This window comes from Nothoprocta perdicaria, unplaced genomic scaffold (genome assembly GCF_003342845.1).
Source record: "Nothoprocta perdicaria isolate Ctin4 unplaced genomic scaffold, notPer1 scaffold_48, whole genome shotgun sequence".
NCBI lineage: Eukaryota > Metazoa > Chordata > Aves > Tinamiformes > Tinamidae > Nothoprocta > Nothoprocta perdicaria.
The window spans coordinates 4015096-4032253 of NW_020455732.1; the positions used below are offsets into that span (position 1 = coordinate 4015096).

Here is a 17158-nt window from a genome sequence, read left to right on the forward strand (position 1 = left end):
TTCTGAGACCACATCTTCTTTTATGCTTTCTTGTTCTACTTTAAAAGGAAAGAAAATAAAGAAGAGAGAGAAAAATGATTTTAAAGGAAAATAGAAAAACAGATGGTAGTTTCACTTTGGACTGCCTAAAGTGTTAGGCTCTAGAAGATATGCTTTTATGTACTTACTGAAAAGACCTCATTTCAGATGAAGGGTTTAAAAGGTCTCTGGAAGGGCCTGGGGAAACTAAGTATCTCTGGATGTGACAGTGCTACTTAGCATCACCTAATAACTCCAAAGCATAGCATGGGAGAAGAGAGGGGCCTACACTAGGCTTCAGTGATGAGGACACATTCCTGCTCCAGAAGGTCCCAAGTGGTGGGATATCACTGTGGAAGATAAGGAATGAGGCCACATCATACATCACTGCATTGCATTGTTGTGATGTTGTGGGCAGGAGCTCAGCTTCTCCAACCTGCATCTAACTTGCTTATGATTCCACATGCTTATCAGAATATCTCCTTAACACCTTATCAGATACTGTTTGGGAGTATCTCATAGTTGGATAAGAACATGACCTCTGCACCTTGCTTTTGCTTTGTACCTCCCGTACACATGGATTTCTTATCTTGATTTCATTAAAGTTTTTGATAGAGATAGTCCAGCCCTATGGAAGCACTTGGTATGGGAACCCAGTCCAAGGGAAAACCCTCAGGAGAAACCCTGATTCTTTAAAGTTCTTCACAAAGCCAGGAATCATTGTTTGATGCCAGCAGGTCTTTACAGCCCTTAGCCCCAGTGCGCCTGCATGTGAAGCCCACCATACCAGTAAAAACTTAGCTTCTCTTTTAATCACTTTTCTCCAGATACAGCAGAGCAACAAGCTGAGGCTTCACCATCACTGCATGGCTCCTTACATTGCTCACGAGTTCAAAACCCTGTCACTTTGGGCGAGTTTGCAAACAAGCAGGAGGAGAAGCAGAAGCGAGAGCTGCACCGGGGCTGAACAGGACACATGGGGCAACAGTCAGTCACACAGATATTCCCTATGGCTAAGCCCACAGATCTGCAGCCAGGTGTCTTAGAGGATTGCAACACTGCATCCCATGTAGAAGAGGCCAAGGACCAAACTATGTGATTTCCCTCCAAGACTGCAAACACAACTTGTTTTCAGAGCAACTTTTCTACTTCTTGCTCACCAGCTGTTCAAACACCTGCAGCTGTTCCTACCACAGCTGCTCCTTTCTCTCACATGGGGCTTGTGCGACTTTTTTTGCTAGAAAACACTCAACTACATATCTATCTATATACACACACATTGGTTCAATGCAAACATCCGCAAAGGCTGTGCTCACTTGCATCTTGCTCTGCTTTATTCTGCTCCCAGCAGTGGTTTCCTGGAAAAGAGGATCTGGGTTTCTCTGGAGGCTCCCATGGAATTATCAGCTTCCCCATCCTTGCTCAGAATGACACAGTTAACAGTGATTATTCACCTAAAAACAGTTCTTCCTCCTACAGCTCAAACAGCTCTGGAGGGCAACAGCATGAGGCTGCATTTGGCAGGGTGGGCAGAAAAACCATTTGTAATGCATTGGGACCAAACTGGTTCCCCTGGGTTGACAGGAAGAAACCCAATGTATGGGCCAGCATGTTTAGCAGGTCCTGCCTTTTATTTTTACAGTTGATAACTCACCTGGCTTTGGCAGGCAGGCTCTTATAAAACATAGGAGAAAACAAAACAAACAAACAAGACATCTTTCACTTTTGTCAGCATTTAGAATAAGTTTAGTTCCTGCTTTAGGATGCAGAGGCCTTGATACACTCTACATGAGCTTTTGGAGCTTGGAGAGTCCAGTTATTACCATGCCATAATCACAGTCAAGTGGCAGAAAAGCCAACATTTGCATGCTCCAAACCCACTGCTGACATGAGATAAAACTGAATTGGCTTCACCTGAGCATTTTTAGCTCACATTTATCATGGCTCAGCTAACACACAGCTGTTTAATTGTGGTGGCTTAGTTTTGCATACAGCTCCTTAAGGGCCTTATGAGCCAACCACAACTGTGTTTGGGGTCTGGGGAAAGGCTCTTTGCTCAAGAGCAAAGGATTTCCTATAGATGCTAATTTCCTGCAGAAAACTATAAGCACACAGGTCCATGCTATACATTATCATGCCCCATTCTGGTCTTCTATCCCTCTCATTAAAACAGTCTTGGATGAACTGGGGGAGAAAGGGGGAGGGGGAAAAAAATAGCCTCAGACATCTGTCACCAGCATTCAGAAAAATTATTTCCAGTTTTAATGAAACTCATTTTAATTACAAAATATAAATTGCAATAACCTGAACACAAGAGAAAGCATCCGTAAACGTGGACTGCAGCTACCCAAACAAGCTGCAAGACATCCTTGCAACGGCTCACTTACGCCCGCAGGTTTGCTGTTGTGTGCCAGCTACACAATCTCACTGTTTCTACTGAGAAGCAGCCAGTTGCACAGCAAGCACCATCACTTTACCCTCTCTTTCCCTACGTTATCGCCCTGTGCCCAGGACCAGGCATATCCCTGTGGAACAGGACCCATAGGAGATGCTTGGTGATGAAGCTGTCATCATCCCACAGTTGGCTCTCACTGTGATAAGTGGTACTGAGAGCTGCTTCCGGCATTCCCACATCCCTCTATCATCTGTTTAAGGCCTGCCAGCATCATCCTTTCCCAGAGTGAAATCCTTGGCTCAAAGATTTATCTCTACAAGTATCATTGTATGAATTCAGGGAGCCAAGTCAAACCTATGGAAATAAGTAGGGGGAAGAAAAACAAGATCTTCTTTTGTAGCCTGTGTGGATAGGCCAAGTCTCTACACCACGTAGGGGTGGTTAAAGTGCACTTTGCTCACTCCAAGGTGATTTTCAGGTCTCTGCCATGAAAGCAGCTTCCTTGGACAAAGCTTCTCCTATTGCAGTAACATTAGTTCTGCATCAGGAAACTTTTCCATTGTGTCTGTAAAAAAAGCTTATGCAATTTTCTCCCCCTCTGAAGATAAAAAGGCACAAAACATCCTGCAAAACCCAGAGAATCCCCTTTCTCCTGGGCATCTAGCCCCAGGATCAGGCCTCATCCTGCAGCCACCTCTTTTAGTGCTGTCATTGCCTAATGCTGCCTGAGAGTCTTAAAAGGCCAGATCATTAGATCATTTTCAGATCACGAGATCTGACCAGAGCACCAGATGATTAGATCATTTTATCTTGTTTATCTTCATAGTCAAGGCTCACATTCAATCTTCTTCCCTAACTCTGCAGGAGGATGAAAAAAGATACAGAACACTTGGCAGCTCTAACCAGAAAAGCTAAAAGTTCATAAAGTTCATATTAAGGTTCTCGCAGTCAGGGTAAGTGTCACAAGTCAGTGGTACTTGTTTCAACTAGAAAGCACATGTTTTTCTTTTTTATACAAAACCAGCACAAAAATACCTGTATCAAACTGTCCCTTTACACATTTCCCCCACTACCTGACAATTGCTTCAGCCCATAAATTATTCCAACAGCACCAAAAGAGCATGAGGTAATAGAAAGGCTTTTTCCACTCCCCTTCTCTTCAGAACTCAAAATCTTCATCAGTCATGTCAATGGCCCAGGCAAACTTCTCCCTCTGTGTCTTGTTGTAGACCTTCTCAATGGGCACCCCAAATTTCTTGCACCTGCACAGGAGCACAAGGCAGCAGAGAGAAATCAAGGGTTGCCTCAGTGTCATCCAGAGCTCCCCTTTTGGTGGTCTGTCTGCAGACCAGGACATCTCTACAGGAGCATCTGCCTCAGAGCATACCCAAGACCTACCAGGCTATGGTAATCCTGGGGTCCAGGTAATTCAACTTGGATGTGCCCAAAGCGATCTGCTTGTTCTCCTCTTTGTCTGTGGCCTGGACTTCCAGCTTGGCTAGTTGCTCTGCTAGTCTCTCCAACAGCTTCTTCTTCTTCTGCACATTGCTGAGGGTGGAAGAGCAACACAAACAGCGCATCAAAGGTAAGAGAGGAGAGCACAGGTGAAATGCAGAGACTTTATTTTCAGAAAAACACATTATTAGCATCAAAGACAGACTAACACAAAAACCTACACCAATGTAGACCATCTCTTCAAATACAGCTCCATGACCAACAACGGCCTCTGCCTTTCTCCTACATAAGACATAACAGGAAACAAGCCCCTCAGCAGAACACAAAAGTGAGCATCATTTCTTTGCTCCTGCTACCTCTTGTCTCTGAGCACAAACTCACATTGGGCAGGCTCCACACAACAGTTGCTGCAGATGTCAGGTATGACAGATATGAGAAGATCCAACACCACATCCCTCATGGAAAATCGTGCCAGTGCATGCATTCCTAGCTCTGATCCTCGTCCAGGCATCCTTTACATAACTGCATTTACAGGGCAGCTCCAAGCCAGCAGCTCTGGGTTGAAGTGCGAGCAGAAGTGTGAGCAGAAGTGTGCCCTAGCACAAAGAACCCCCCTTCCACTCAAGGAGCTCTTTGCAAGCCTGTTCTTGCAGGGAACCCTCAAGACTTCCACCCACCTGCTTGGAATGAGAGGCACCCAGGACCCAATCATGGGCATTCCCATTCTAATGGGCTGTATGGAGGGTATTGAATCCGACTGTGCCACCTACAGGTCCCAGACTTGCAAGCATCTCTGCAAATGAGGATTAAGAGCCACTTACGCCTCTGTTTTGTCATCATTTTTCTCTTTAAGCTCGTCTTCAGCTTTCTTCAGTTCTAGCTGGGCTTCCTTCAGCTGTTGCTTCTTCTCATCAATCTGAAAAGACAAATACAAAGTGATCCAATGCTTCTGTCCTCCAGAGATTTCAGTTGCCTCTCCATTTTTATCACATTTGCTCATCAATTTCCCAGACCTTCATCCAGTCCCAGCATCCAACACTCAAAGCACCTGCTATTGATCAAGCATTTCTTGGCATCTTGCAAAATAACCTCAAAGCACTGATGCCAGAAACACTTGCAGCACTGCTGTTATTCTTGAGCAAACTATTACTTGTGACAAGCGCTTGAGGTGATTCCAGAGCAGGGTGGCTGCATTTCACTTGGCCTTGCAAACAGCCATGAGAGCACCCAAGCCCCTGCTACTGGATCCAACTATGTTGAACTGCATCATCCCAAGTGGCATCCAGCTTGATCTGAATACACCAACAGATGATACGCTCTGTCAAATGTGCTTTATCCTCCGTTCAAGCTTCCACATATCCCTTACAGCTCGTAGGTTGATGTCACCCCTATAATGGTTCACAGCAGCCTCTAGTTCTGATTCATTCCCCACCACTCTTGATGAATGTTATCTCTTTAGGCATCAGATTAATAACTCTCCCTCTTTACCCCACCCCCTCCCTTCAAAAAAAACACCAAAACAAAACCCTAAAAGGTGGAAGGAGTCTCAGAGTTTAATCTGTCACCTTGGTCTGGAGGATTTGCATTGACTTCTCAAAGGTTTTTGGCGTGGATCTCTGATGGTTGCAGAGGATGGCCACAGCTCGGTTAGCTCGGTTGTAGGAGAGGAGCTTTCCAGCAACATTGTCTTCAGCTGGAAAGGAACTAAAGCATCACTATGACCCCGCTCTGGGAGACCAGGAAAAGGACAAAACAGACTAAAACAGCACTGAGTCATTGACCTTCCTCATCCTTTCTCCAACCAGTATTACCAATGTCTCAAGAGAAGTCAAAGGACATTGGGGACCTATTTTGAGAAGTATCAAATTGCACCTCATTGCTTGGATATCAGAGAAATCCAAAAATAATGCAACCCACCAACTGTACAAAGAAAGTAAAAAAAAAATCCTGTCTTGGTATGTTAGTAGGACTATCATAGACTAGACATCATGATTTCTCACTTCGGATGGTTCATGAAATGCTTTAAGTAGTATGCAACTTAACAGAGGGCATAATGTGGTAAACCATCTGCCGCAGAGGAGCGGGTGCTTCTGGGGACCCCAAGGCGAAGAACAGAAGTCTCCAAGCCCACTGCCTCCCACGAGACAGTCCGTGATACTGCAGAGATCGACTTACCGTTAGTGAGCGCTTTGAGCTGTTCCTGCAGGGTGATGGAGGCGTTGTAGGTCCTGAACACCTTGGCAGACAAGCCTTTCATCAAAGACTGGAGATGTCTGTTCAAGATTGATGTCTGGAGGAGGGAGGAGAGGGCAAAGCAGGGAAGAAAGTAAGGAAGAGAACAAGCAGAAGCCAGGAAAACAGAGCTCAGCTTTTTCCAGACTTTTCAACAAGCAAATAAAGATGCTGTAGTTTGCAGATCTACCTAAGGTGTTGAGTCAAGCCCTTATATACAGTAAATTGGCACATATTCCACCAAAATTCACGGGAAACATCTCTGAAAAGTAAACAAGCAAAGAAAAAATAAGACACACACAGATGCATGCCCAAGAGGACAACTCAAATCCCATGCCACATCTCACATATATCACATCCAATTCTTTCGCACTACAGAGCATAGAGGGCTGCCATCAGATCAGAAACAGAAGATGCTAAAACCATGTCATTTAGGCTCTAGGGAAAAGCCTTTTTACCCAGAAAGATCTCCATAGAGAAAGCCCATGTAAACAGAGAGCAGCAGCTTCTCTAGAAGTAAGGTGAGCAAGTGGCTTTATAGAGGATGTAGGCAGACAGGTGACACTACGGGGGACGTGTGCAGCACCCTTTATCCCACAGTGGGAAAGAGAATGGAATAAGTCTTTGCAACGGGAGTGGCTCATGAGGGAGAAAAGTCTGCGTTACATCTCTCCTGCAGCCTCAGCCTCAAGGCAGCCTCTCATGCCTCTGCTGAACCACAGAGAGGTGCCAAAGCATCAAAGTCTGAGGTGTGACAACACCAGAAGCATCCCAAAAACATATATTAGGGCAGGCAAATGAGATAAAAGTGAAAATGAGCAAAAAGCCTCTCCTCAGCAGTCAGTTATTCTCAGTGCAGGCAACTGAGCCTGATAGACAGCAGAGATACCACCAATGCAGCAAGAGCACTGAAGATATCACAGCATCTACCAAGGGATTCAAGCATCAGCAACAGCCTCTCCAGAGGAGTTAAAAATCAAAGCAAAAGATACTGAGACGAATCAGGAAACCCACGGGATAGACTGACATGTCACAAGGCCATTTACATTCTCTCCAGGCTGTCAACACTGCTGCAGAAGCAGAGAGGCTGCAACTCACATTGAGCCTGTCAAAGAGGTCATCTCCTGGGTCCTTGTTCTTCATGAAAAGCTGCAGGTTCTTGAAGACCTAGGAGGAAAGGAATGTCCAGTTTAGGTACAAAGAGCAAGTTACTAACAGATACTTCCATCTCCATCTGCCTCTTTGTGCCCCATCCCAACTCAGTTGGGCACAGATTCTACTTGTGGAATATGCATCACACTATACTGTTTATCTGCTCAATATGAAGAGCTTCTACTGGGACCTCCAGTCAACAGTAGTGCCACAATCTCTATTTTCCCCATTGCTGTTATCCCTAGCATTGCAGCTGCCCTAAAAACAGTATTAGGATTATCTATCCAATGGGTACACTTTAAGGCCTAATTCCCACCAGTCAACTGAAGACAGCTTTTCTCTCATGGTTCCTGCTGCCACAGTTGCTTGCAAGTCCTATGTTAAAAGACTTGTGAGCTAAAAAACAAACAGCCTTCAGACCCATACTCTGAATTATCACGCCTCCTCCGGGCCAGGCAAGCCATATACTGTTCCTTGTCATCCATCATCCTCGCATCTGAGACACTTGCTCTTACCATACGATTAACACGCAGGAGACATCACCATGTGGATCAGATGCAGATTTGGGACTGACACACCAACAACTGAATCAAGCCACCCAGCTAATCACCAACCACATCACTGCACCCACCGTTGCCTCCACCTCTGCCTCACTCACCGGCTTCTCCACTGACACTTTGTTGTAGTAGCGGATTGAGTCTTTCCCGAGGAAGTCGAATTCCACCACGTGCTCCTGCCCATCCAGATTGCGGTACAGTTTAATGTGCTCAACACGCAGGGAGCAGCAGCCAACCGTGTCCGCTGTCTCCCCTTCCTCCTTCTCATTGCCAGCTCGTAGGGCCAACTAGAAAAGCACACAGGAGACATCTGCCTCAAGCCCCTTTTCCACTCTTATGGGGTATCTATGGAGAGACCTTCAAGCAGAACACGAGGGAAAGAAGCTCACTCAAGAGAGTGCCACACTGAATGAGCACATGTGGACTTCCACCAAGCAAGGACTGAACCCAGCAGCAGGTTATTCTTGTTCCAAGAAACCCTAAAATCTTTCCTCAAAGTAGGAACATTGTCATCACTGAAATACATGGATTCTGGTAGAGCACAAGGACCTGCAAAATCTACACATTACCACGCAACCAGGAGCCTCTCGAGGATCAGCAGAAAGCTGGAGACACCCATGATCTATGACTCAGGATCCATGATTACAGGCAGCTTCCTCACCTGAACCAAACCCAAACTAATATCGTTGGCAAGAAAAATAAATGTAAGGATATAAGTTAAGTCCCAAATCCAACATATACAAGATATTTGCGGGCTAGGCTGAGGGCACAGGTACCTTATCGATGAAGTAGAGGGCTACTGCTCTTTGACGCGTTTTCATCTCCTTGGACTTCCAATCAGCTTGGTACTGAGCACGGATTTTGTGTACAACATCTTTTAAGCGACGAGCTATCTCATATTTATGCCAGTCCTTCTCCCCCTGAGAAGGAAAGCAGAGATATTTACCCTTAGCACTTCATCTTCTGTCCATCCCCTCAAGCTAGACACTTTCCTGAGGACATGACCCTTTCCAGAGGATAAGTATTGCTCAATAACCACTGTTTATTTAGCTTTTTTAATTCATGACCTGGAAATATTAGAGTAAATAAAGCTTATTTGGAGTTTCTATGCCCTCTACTGGCTGCTCCAGACCCAGGATGGTCAAGAGTTTGAGCTTCTCTGACCAGAGGTGCCCTTCAACTGCTCATGCCAGCACATAGCCAGCAAGGAGCCAAGTGTTCTATGTCCACAAACACTGCTGTTTGGACAACACCACCACGGACTGACACGATGTGTTTTCTGGAAGCACTTCTACATGGTTTCCACCTTTATCTGACCTTGGAAATGAGAAGGAAGAGGCTGCAATAACAAGAGCTGGACAACAGGGCAGATATTAGGGTCAGCAAATACTGACTTGGGATTCTTCAGCAGGACCCAAGATGGAAACCATTGGCATTTCCACTTCCTACCCTGTTTTTAGCTGCCTTTCCCAAAAGGGCAGAGGAGCAGCATGGCACAGGCAAGGTCAGCATCTCAAAAAGGTAACAGCTCTTGCCTGAACAGCAGCATCACTCTGACCTTCAGCTTGGAGCTAGGGTTCAGCATGATGTACTTCAACGTGTTCTGGATGTTTTCAGTCCATGACGCCAGCCAGGTGACTGTGTTGTCAAAGCGCACCTCCTTCCACTTGTGTCCTGCTGGCGGCTCGGGGATCTTGGAGTCCCTGCAGGCAATAACAGGATTACAACAGTGCTAAGTACAAGAGGCGCTACAGAGAGAGAACAAGTCAACAGCTTAACAGCTTGTTCACTGTGGGCAAAGGTCAAGAAGTTCCAGCATTGCTTCCAGAAGAAACAGACCCCCCCAGAATTATTCCATAACACAATCAGAACTTTGCACTTTGGGTGCAAAGAACTACTGGTGGACTTGCTAGGCTGAGTGGGAGTGAGGACATGTTTTGAGCTGAGACCATACTGTCTTCCCTTAGGGGGAATTAAGATCAATCCAACTTACACAACTCAAATGCAGAAAAAACACACCCAATTTACTGCTGTTTTTGCTCCTTCCAGGAAGGAAGGAAAAGCCTAATGCTTCTAGACAACACAAGAGACCTGTAAATTGATGAGGAATCCCTCATTTTGAAGGAGGGCATGGGAGAGGATGTAAGAGCACTTCAGTATATGCAGTTCATGTCTACCAGAAGGTCCCAGCACTGCTAAAAGGTGAGGGCTATTGACTGCCTTCCCCAGCTAGTGTGCATCCAAGTCAGGCCTGACCGTGAGAGAAGTATCCAAAATCGAATTTGACAGAAAAGAGGAGTGACTCACTTGCTGCAGTTGATGACTACATCTTCAGGCATGATCCTCTTCTTTAGCATCCCCATTTTGGGGTGATCACCACGGCCACGAAACAGTCCCGGCGGTTCAGTTTTGAAGTTTCCTATTTTCTCTCGGTGCCCATCGAGGATGCAGTATCCATATTCCTCCTGTATCTTATCTGCCTCCTCTTTCAACTTCTGAAATGAGTACCATCCCACCACCACCCCACAGGACAGAGCTGAAACCCCATGACTTCTGCCTGCTCATTATCACCCTCTTCTCCCAGCAGGAAGCAAGCCAAGAAAGACAGAGCTTTGAAAGGCTGGAAGACAACTAGCACACGTCTAAGCTCACTTGCAACACATGGAGTGTCTCCAGTCACTTTGCAAAGGCTCAGGCCAAGGCAGATCCTGTGCCAGCCTGAGATGTCAAGGGAACAGAGGCTGGGTATCACCATCACCTTAGCAAGGTGCAACATCCTCCAAGCCATAGAAAGCCAGGAAATGCATGGTATCTACAGGCGAACTTAATGGAGAGTTGTGTGATGAAGAGGCAGGAACTGCTGCAAAGGCCAAAGAGTTTCAAAGGCCAAGAGGTTTAAAGGCGAATGAAGAATGGAAACACCTGAATTGAACCCAAAATACATCAAACTAGGTCCAGACACCAATAGGAGCCTCACCTGCTTCTCCTCTTTCGAGAGAGCTTTCCGTGCCTCACTTTTGTCCACAAAGTACTTGTGAATCTCCTTGAAGTCGCACTTGTCCAGGCGTTTGATTGTCTTCCGCTCCTCTGGGGTCATTTCCTGATCAAGAGAGATCAGAGGAGCTGGGTAAAGCAAGGAGGCAAAACATGTTTCAGGTGGTAACTGGAAAGGTTAATTCTTTAGAGGGATGCACAGGAGCATGCACTTCAAGGAGCTCATTGGCCTGCTTGCAAGACCAGTGCCTGCTCTTTGGCATTGTGCCACTAAACCTGAGGTTGATACTAAGCGCCAACATCAAACACTCAAGGATGCTGCAAACAGAAAGCCCTGACCCAAGCTTACTGAGGAAATAAAAACTTAAGCCATAGAGAATTATCCCCTTCCTCCTGTACCCCTGACCATCCACCACAGCCCACAGGGAACCCCACTTTTAACTGTTAATACTGGCATCAAGCAAGGCCTTATAGGAAAGATACCTTCCTCCAGTCATTGAAGAAGTTGCTCTGGAAAATCTCCTTGGTTGTGTACTCATGATCTAACATTTTTGCATAGAAGGTGGCAATTTCCTCAGTGGCCAAGCTCAGCTTCAGAGGTTTACCTAGGAAGAGAACAAATGCATTAACATCAGTTATGCAACAGCCCAGCACCGAAGCCCAGAGCAATCATTTGGCAAGACTCTACACTTGGCACATCAAGTTTGGGGTGCTGAAACAGGGACCTGGCACCATGTACAACACCTCACTAATGGATCAATACCTCAAGCGTGCAGCACAGCCAGATGCTGCCACAGTTGATCTGCAATCACACACTTCATTTTCTTTCCCAGGCAAGTGGAAATCCTGATTTATGTTAAGGTCACTGAGCCATGGGACTTTCAGCAGCTTCCATGTGACGCCAAGCCCCAAGTTTGCTGTCATGCTGGTGATAAAGGACAATGTAGAAAGGCTCATTTCCCAACCCTGGTTTCTCCCATTTCTCCAGGAACACAATTGTGCTGAAGCTGCCAGGATCACACTTGGAGATATTTCATCTCAAAACACGTGACAGAGTGATCACAGAAAGCTCAAAAAAATAAACCTGTGTTAGAGCAACATCTAGGAGAGCCTCCTCTGAGCCTTCATTCATGTCTTGGAGGCAGCAAAGCCACCACCTCTTTGGAGGAAAGAAGTCCACATGGGCAGCGTTTTCCCTTATTTCACAGGAACATTTTGGGTCTTCCTAGGAAAGCTATTTAAGAACTAACAGTTTCTTAAGTAAGCTGCAGGAGAAGCACCCCACAGAGCTCCAGGGAACAGTTCAATGCTGCTTTGTGCCTGCAGCTTCAATTCTGGGGATTCCTGATATCCAGTTCAGTTGCTGGACACAGCAGGTCACAGGTTCATAGCAGATCAGCCCAAGCCTGTGGCACCAGCAGCCTACGTGTCCTGGATCACTGTCTCCTGCTCCTTGAGATTATTGCTTTAATCCTGGAACTGCTATGCTTTCCAGCAAACAAGCTAATGTCACTCTAGGCCCTGTACCAAAGTCTCTCAATTAAGATGTATGCAATTCACTGCATCTCTGTGTCAAGGGCCAGGTGTGTCCATGGCTGTCCAGGATACAGGGATGTGAAGCCCCAGAAGGATAAAAGAATGTTCAGCTCCATTCAGAAAAAAAAAAAAGAAAAGAAAAAGAAAAAAAAATCACAAATAGCTGGAAGGCTTCTCTTCACAGAGAGGAAACGCCAAAGCAAAACCCAAACAACTGACAGCCCTATCGATGTCCTAGCACTGCCCTCTGGTGACGTGAACATTGCTTAGCATCTCCTTTCCACAAGTCATCTTTTCTCCCCACCACCATCTCTGTCAAAAAAGGAAATACATAGAAACCATCTGGGTTTTCATGAGCTCCATCAGCCTCATTAGGGGCTGAGGAGGACCCAGACCCCACCGAATTGCTGTAGGGCATCAGCTTCACAATAGAGTGCAGAAGGTGCATGAAGACTTTGAGCAAAGGCATCAAGACATCTTGTTCCCCTAGTGAAATTCAGGGTGCAGTGGAACTGCAGCCCCACATCCTTGCACCTTCAGCTGGGGCACAGCTCTTGCAACACAAGCACCTTAGCCCAGGATGCTCTACACAGCAGAGACGTGCAGGACACACACGTCTGCAAGCAGCACGGGCTCATTAGAACTAAATAACTCTCAAGAACCTATAATAAGGGCCAAATACCTTGGTATCATCTCAATGCTCAGGGATAAAGAGGTAGATTTTGACCGTCTGCTCGAGTTAGGGATCATTCCCATGAGAGTTGTACCACCTCTTAGATCATCCACCACCTCCAGACAATCAACCCCCTACCCCAGCCACCATGGACGTACCGTCATAATAAAACTGGACATTTTCAGGTAACGGCTCATAGAGCGGGGCAAAGTAGGGGCCTTTGTGCTCCAGCTGCTTCCACTTTATCCCATCGCCCATCTTCTCCTCTTCCCACCTGGGACAGATACAAGCAGGAGAGCATTCTCAAACCACTATGGGCTTCACCTCTGGATATCAGGGAGGGATTTTCCCTCCAGAAAGATGCTTGGCAAGCAGAGGAAGAGAGGAAGACCCACATCATGCCACACTTGTGGCCAGAAGACCACCACCACCCCCCTGTGCTGCTTACACCTGAAATTCTAATGCAAAGCTGGGAGAATAAGCTATAAACCTAGGATTTACAAAATTCATAGTAAAAAAAGTATAAAATTCATCCTGCAATACTAGAGAAATAACATTAAAAATATAATTAAGGTTAAGAAAACTGAGGTAGCAGCAGATGTCTGTGGTAGAACTTGTTATGGTGCATCAAGGCAGGAAGGGGATTTGTCCCATGTGGTGGAGGAGCACAAGCAGGAATTAACACAGGCACCATATCATTTAACCCCAGCCTACCCAAGAAGCCAGGAATTTGTGGGAAAGTATAGCAAAATTCCCCCCCCAGGAACAATAATCTCAGCATCTCTGCCCCAGCAGCACTCCGGAAGAGTTTCAAACCTATCTCCTCCCCCCAGGAAGGGGAGTTGAAATAAATAAATCTCCAAGAGGTGCCTCATCATCAGAAAACATGGAAAAACATATAAAACTAGGGTGGCTTGAGTGAGGGCATAACAAGGCAAAGCAATGGATCCACATTTCCCACCTCCAGCAAAAGCCCTGGGCCAGCGCTCACCTGCCCTGGGTTGACCCGATGGCTGCAGGCAGTGAGTGGACCTAGGGACCGAGTAGGGCATTGAGGGTCCCGCATTCCAGCACCAAGACCCATCTGTGCATGGGTCAGCCCAGACAGATGGGCACTCACGAAGCATTAGGGCAATGCAGTGAGCCCGCCGAGCATCCTCCATCCCCGGCACATTCACATTCCGAGTGGTCCAGGATGCAGAACTCCCTCCCTCCACCCCAAAGCCTTCTGGGAAACATAGTCCCAAGCACATTTTTGGGGTAAAAGTAGTGCCACAAGGGATTGCTAACAGCAGGGGAGCATCCTTCCATTTTTGAAGCTACCTTTTCCCACATCTCTTGACCCCAAAAACCTTTCCTACGGCATGCAAAAATTGCTGTAAAAATTCATCACCCTCTCATACTCAGGGAAACACAAAAGGACAAACAAAAAAACACCACACATTTTTTTCCAGAGTTTGACCAGAAATAAAACTACAATTCCATAGGCATTGAAATTCAACCTACCTAGAGGCCAAAAACTGCCACAAAACACAGAGCACTTACCACTTCCATTTATTTCCTGTCTCTGCTTCCTTTATTTCTTTCTCTTTTTTCTCCTTTTTAGGTTTTTTGCTGTTCTTCTCTTCCCCCTCTTCCTTGGATTTCCTTTTCTGGGTCTTCTTCGGGGTCCCTGTCTCCTTGCTCTTCTCTTTGTTCTTTTTCCCTTTCTCTTTTGTTTCCTCCTTTGTTTTTTTTGCTTTGGTTTGCCCCTTTTTGCCCTTCTTTGGCACTTCTGCCCCCTCATCAGCCTCGTCTTTCGTCTCCTGCTCAAGCTCCATTTTCCATTTCATTCCCATATCTTCACCCCCTTGCTCACCCTCCTCCCCCTCCTGCTTGATTCCCTTTTTGTCTCTGCTCTCCTTCCCTTCTCCAACCTGCCCCTCGCTTCCTCCTAGTCCCTCTTGTTTCTCCTGTTCCTCATCTGTCTTTTCTACTTCTGAAACCTTTTCTTTCTTAATTTTCTTCCTTCCCGCCTTTTCCTTCTTCTCCCTGCTCTTTCCCGACTCCGATTTCACCTTTTCGCTCTTCTCTGCCTTCACTTTCACTGTTTTTTTCTTATCCCGGCTTGTCTGTGCCTTTGTCCCCTTACTCTGGCGAGTCCCATCTTGCTTCCCCCATCCGTCCCCCTTCCCTCTCACTCCATCCTCTTTCCTAGCCCTTTTCCCACCACCACCAGCTCCACCGCCCCTTTCTGGAATTCGGTTGGTGCTCCTGGTTTTCTTCCTGTCTTTTCCCTGTTCCAATTGCCCATTTTTTCCTTTCCCACCACACTGCTCCTCTCCTCGTGTCCCCAGGTCCCCTTCCTCCAACTCATCCTCTTCCCCAGCATCCTCCTCCATCAGTCCCCTCTTCTGCTGCTTCCTTTGTTCTTGTTTTTCTCCATTTCCTCCCTGTTTCCTCTTCAGGTCTTTATTCCTTCCTTTCTTAGCAATCTGCTCCTTTTCTCGTGTCCCCAGGTCCCCTTCCTCCAACTCATCCTCTTCCCCAGCATCTTTCTCCATCAGTCCCCTCTTCTGCCGCTTCCTTTGTTCTTGTTTTTCTCCATTTCCTTCCCATTTCCTCTTCAGGTCTTGAGCATGTGGCTCTTTCTCTGCTCTCCTTCTCTTCTCCACATTCTGATCTGCTTCATCCTGGATGGTCTCTCCCAAACCCACCAGCTCTCCATTGACAGATGCCACCTCCTGTAACACATCCTGCTGCCTTGACACCTTCTGAAACAGAAGGGAAAAGAAAAGGAAGAAATATTTGAGGATTTTCAGTTGGGAAAGATGATCCAAGAGTTTCAATGCACAGAAAGGAGCCACCACCACAGTCCTTGTCAGGAAGTTTCCTACCCCAACTCTCGGTCTCCTCTGTCCCACTGTCTTTCCTGCTTTCCAGGGCTCAAGCTCTGACCTGCAGTGAACAGCACAGCTGCTTTTAGCCACATTCGCCTCCCGTGCACATGTAAGCCGAGAACGCAAAGCATCAACATCAAAAGTATCAATAAAGCACTGAGATATTTGTATTCCAGGTTGGCACCATTGTGGCTGCTGCGGCTGATAGAGAGCTCTCAAAGCAGCAGAGACCTGACCCATCTGCCACAGCAACGTGGTGGCCCCAGATTGTGGATTTAGGGATAACAAAGCTCAAAAGAGCAGGACCATGAAAGTCTCAAGGGAAAAAAATAGAAAGATGGGCAACAAGTGGTAAAAAAAGGCCAAAATCTCTACAGGACCAAGGCCATGGTGGCATCTTCAGGAAATCAGGCAGGGTCACAAGGCAAGGCGGGGTCAGGCAAGCTCTGCTGGACCAGAGGTCCAGTTGCAAAACCTTTGGTCAGAGCCTAAGGAGGATTTAAAGGGTCCAGTTTCAAAGTACCATCAGCTCATCTGATACTACCTGGAAGGAAAGCCTGGGACCAGTTGAGTTTCTCACCCCAAAGTGAGGTTGGTCATGCTTTTAATCAAAGCATCCCACAGAGAGGATTCCCAGAAAGGGGAATTTGGGACTTCAGTGCAATGCAGGGCTCAGGATAGCCCCAAAGCAAAGTTGTGGTCAAATAAGTCATGGGGTGCTGCTAGTTTTCCCCACTGCCCTGCCCTGGCTCCGCAGTTTCCTTCCCCAGGATGCCCGGGACTCCTGCCGCAGGAGCAGCATCAGCATGGGGGAAGCAACAAGCTTGGAGCTGGACCACTTTTTCCCTGCACTTCTAAAGCTAACATTGCACAACTTCCACCCAACTCATTAGGGTAAATAGTTCTGCAGAACAAGCTCAGCTGCCCCAGTCTCACTAGGGAGAGAGTGTGGTGCCGAGGAATCCATGACTCAGGAGTCCTGCAAGGTTTCAGGATCAGCTCCTTCCCCAGAAGGTCTTTAATATTAGAGGCTTCTCCACCGGACATGAAAGCCCCTGAGTCTGAGACGCAGAGAGGATTAGTTGAGTTTAGTTTCGTATCTCTGCCCAGATCTGAAAGGTCTGCAAGAGGGAGAAACGCCCGTTTCCCAGGCTTTGGTCCCCCCACTACCACATTTTTCTGGTTTTAAGATCACACGAAGAATGTGGAAGTGGCAAAGCGGCCCAACGGACCTACCTTGGAATGCTCTCCTGCCCTAGAGCTGGTC

General features: G+C 46.7%; 1 protein-coding gene across 1 annotated transcript; it reads right to left on the bottom strand.

The window, feature by feature from the left end:
* Positions 1 to 2332: 2332 nt before the first annotated feature.
* Positions 2333 to 13290, bottom strand: TOP1MT (DNA topoisomerase I mitochondrial). The gene is made up of 13 exons (XM_026047120.1): positions 13171 to 13290; positions 11287 to 11408; positions 10787 to 10909; positions 10117 to 10304; positions 9368 to 9512; positions 8586 to 8729; positions 7911 to 8096; positions 7199 to 7267; positions 6044 to 6158; positions 5434 to 5561; positions 4690 to 4784; positions 3812 to 3961; positions 2333 to 3675 (listed from the first exon to the last, which is right to left on the bottom strand). The coding sequence occupies exons 1-13, from the start codon at positions 13268 to 13270 to the stop codon at positions 3573 to 3575; spliced, it is 1668 nt and encodes a 555-aa protein (XP_025902905.1). The 5' UTR covers positions 13271 to 13290; the 3' UTR covers positions 2333 to 3572.
* Positions 13291 to 17158: the final 3868 nt, after the last annotated feature.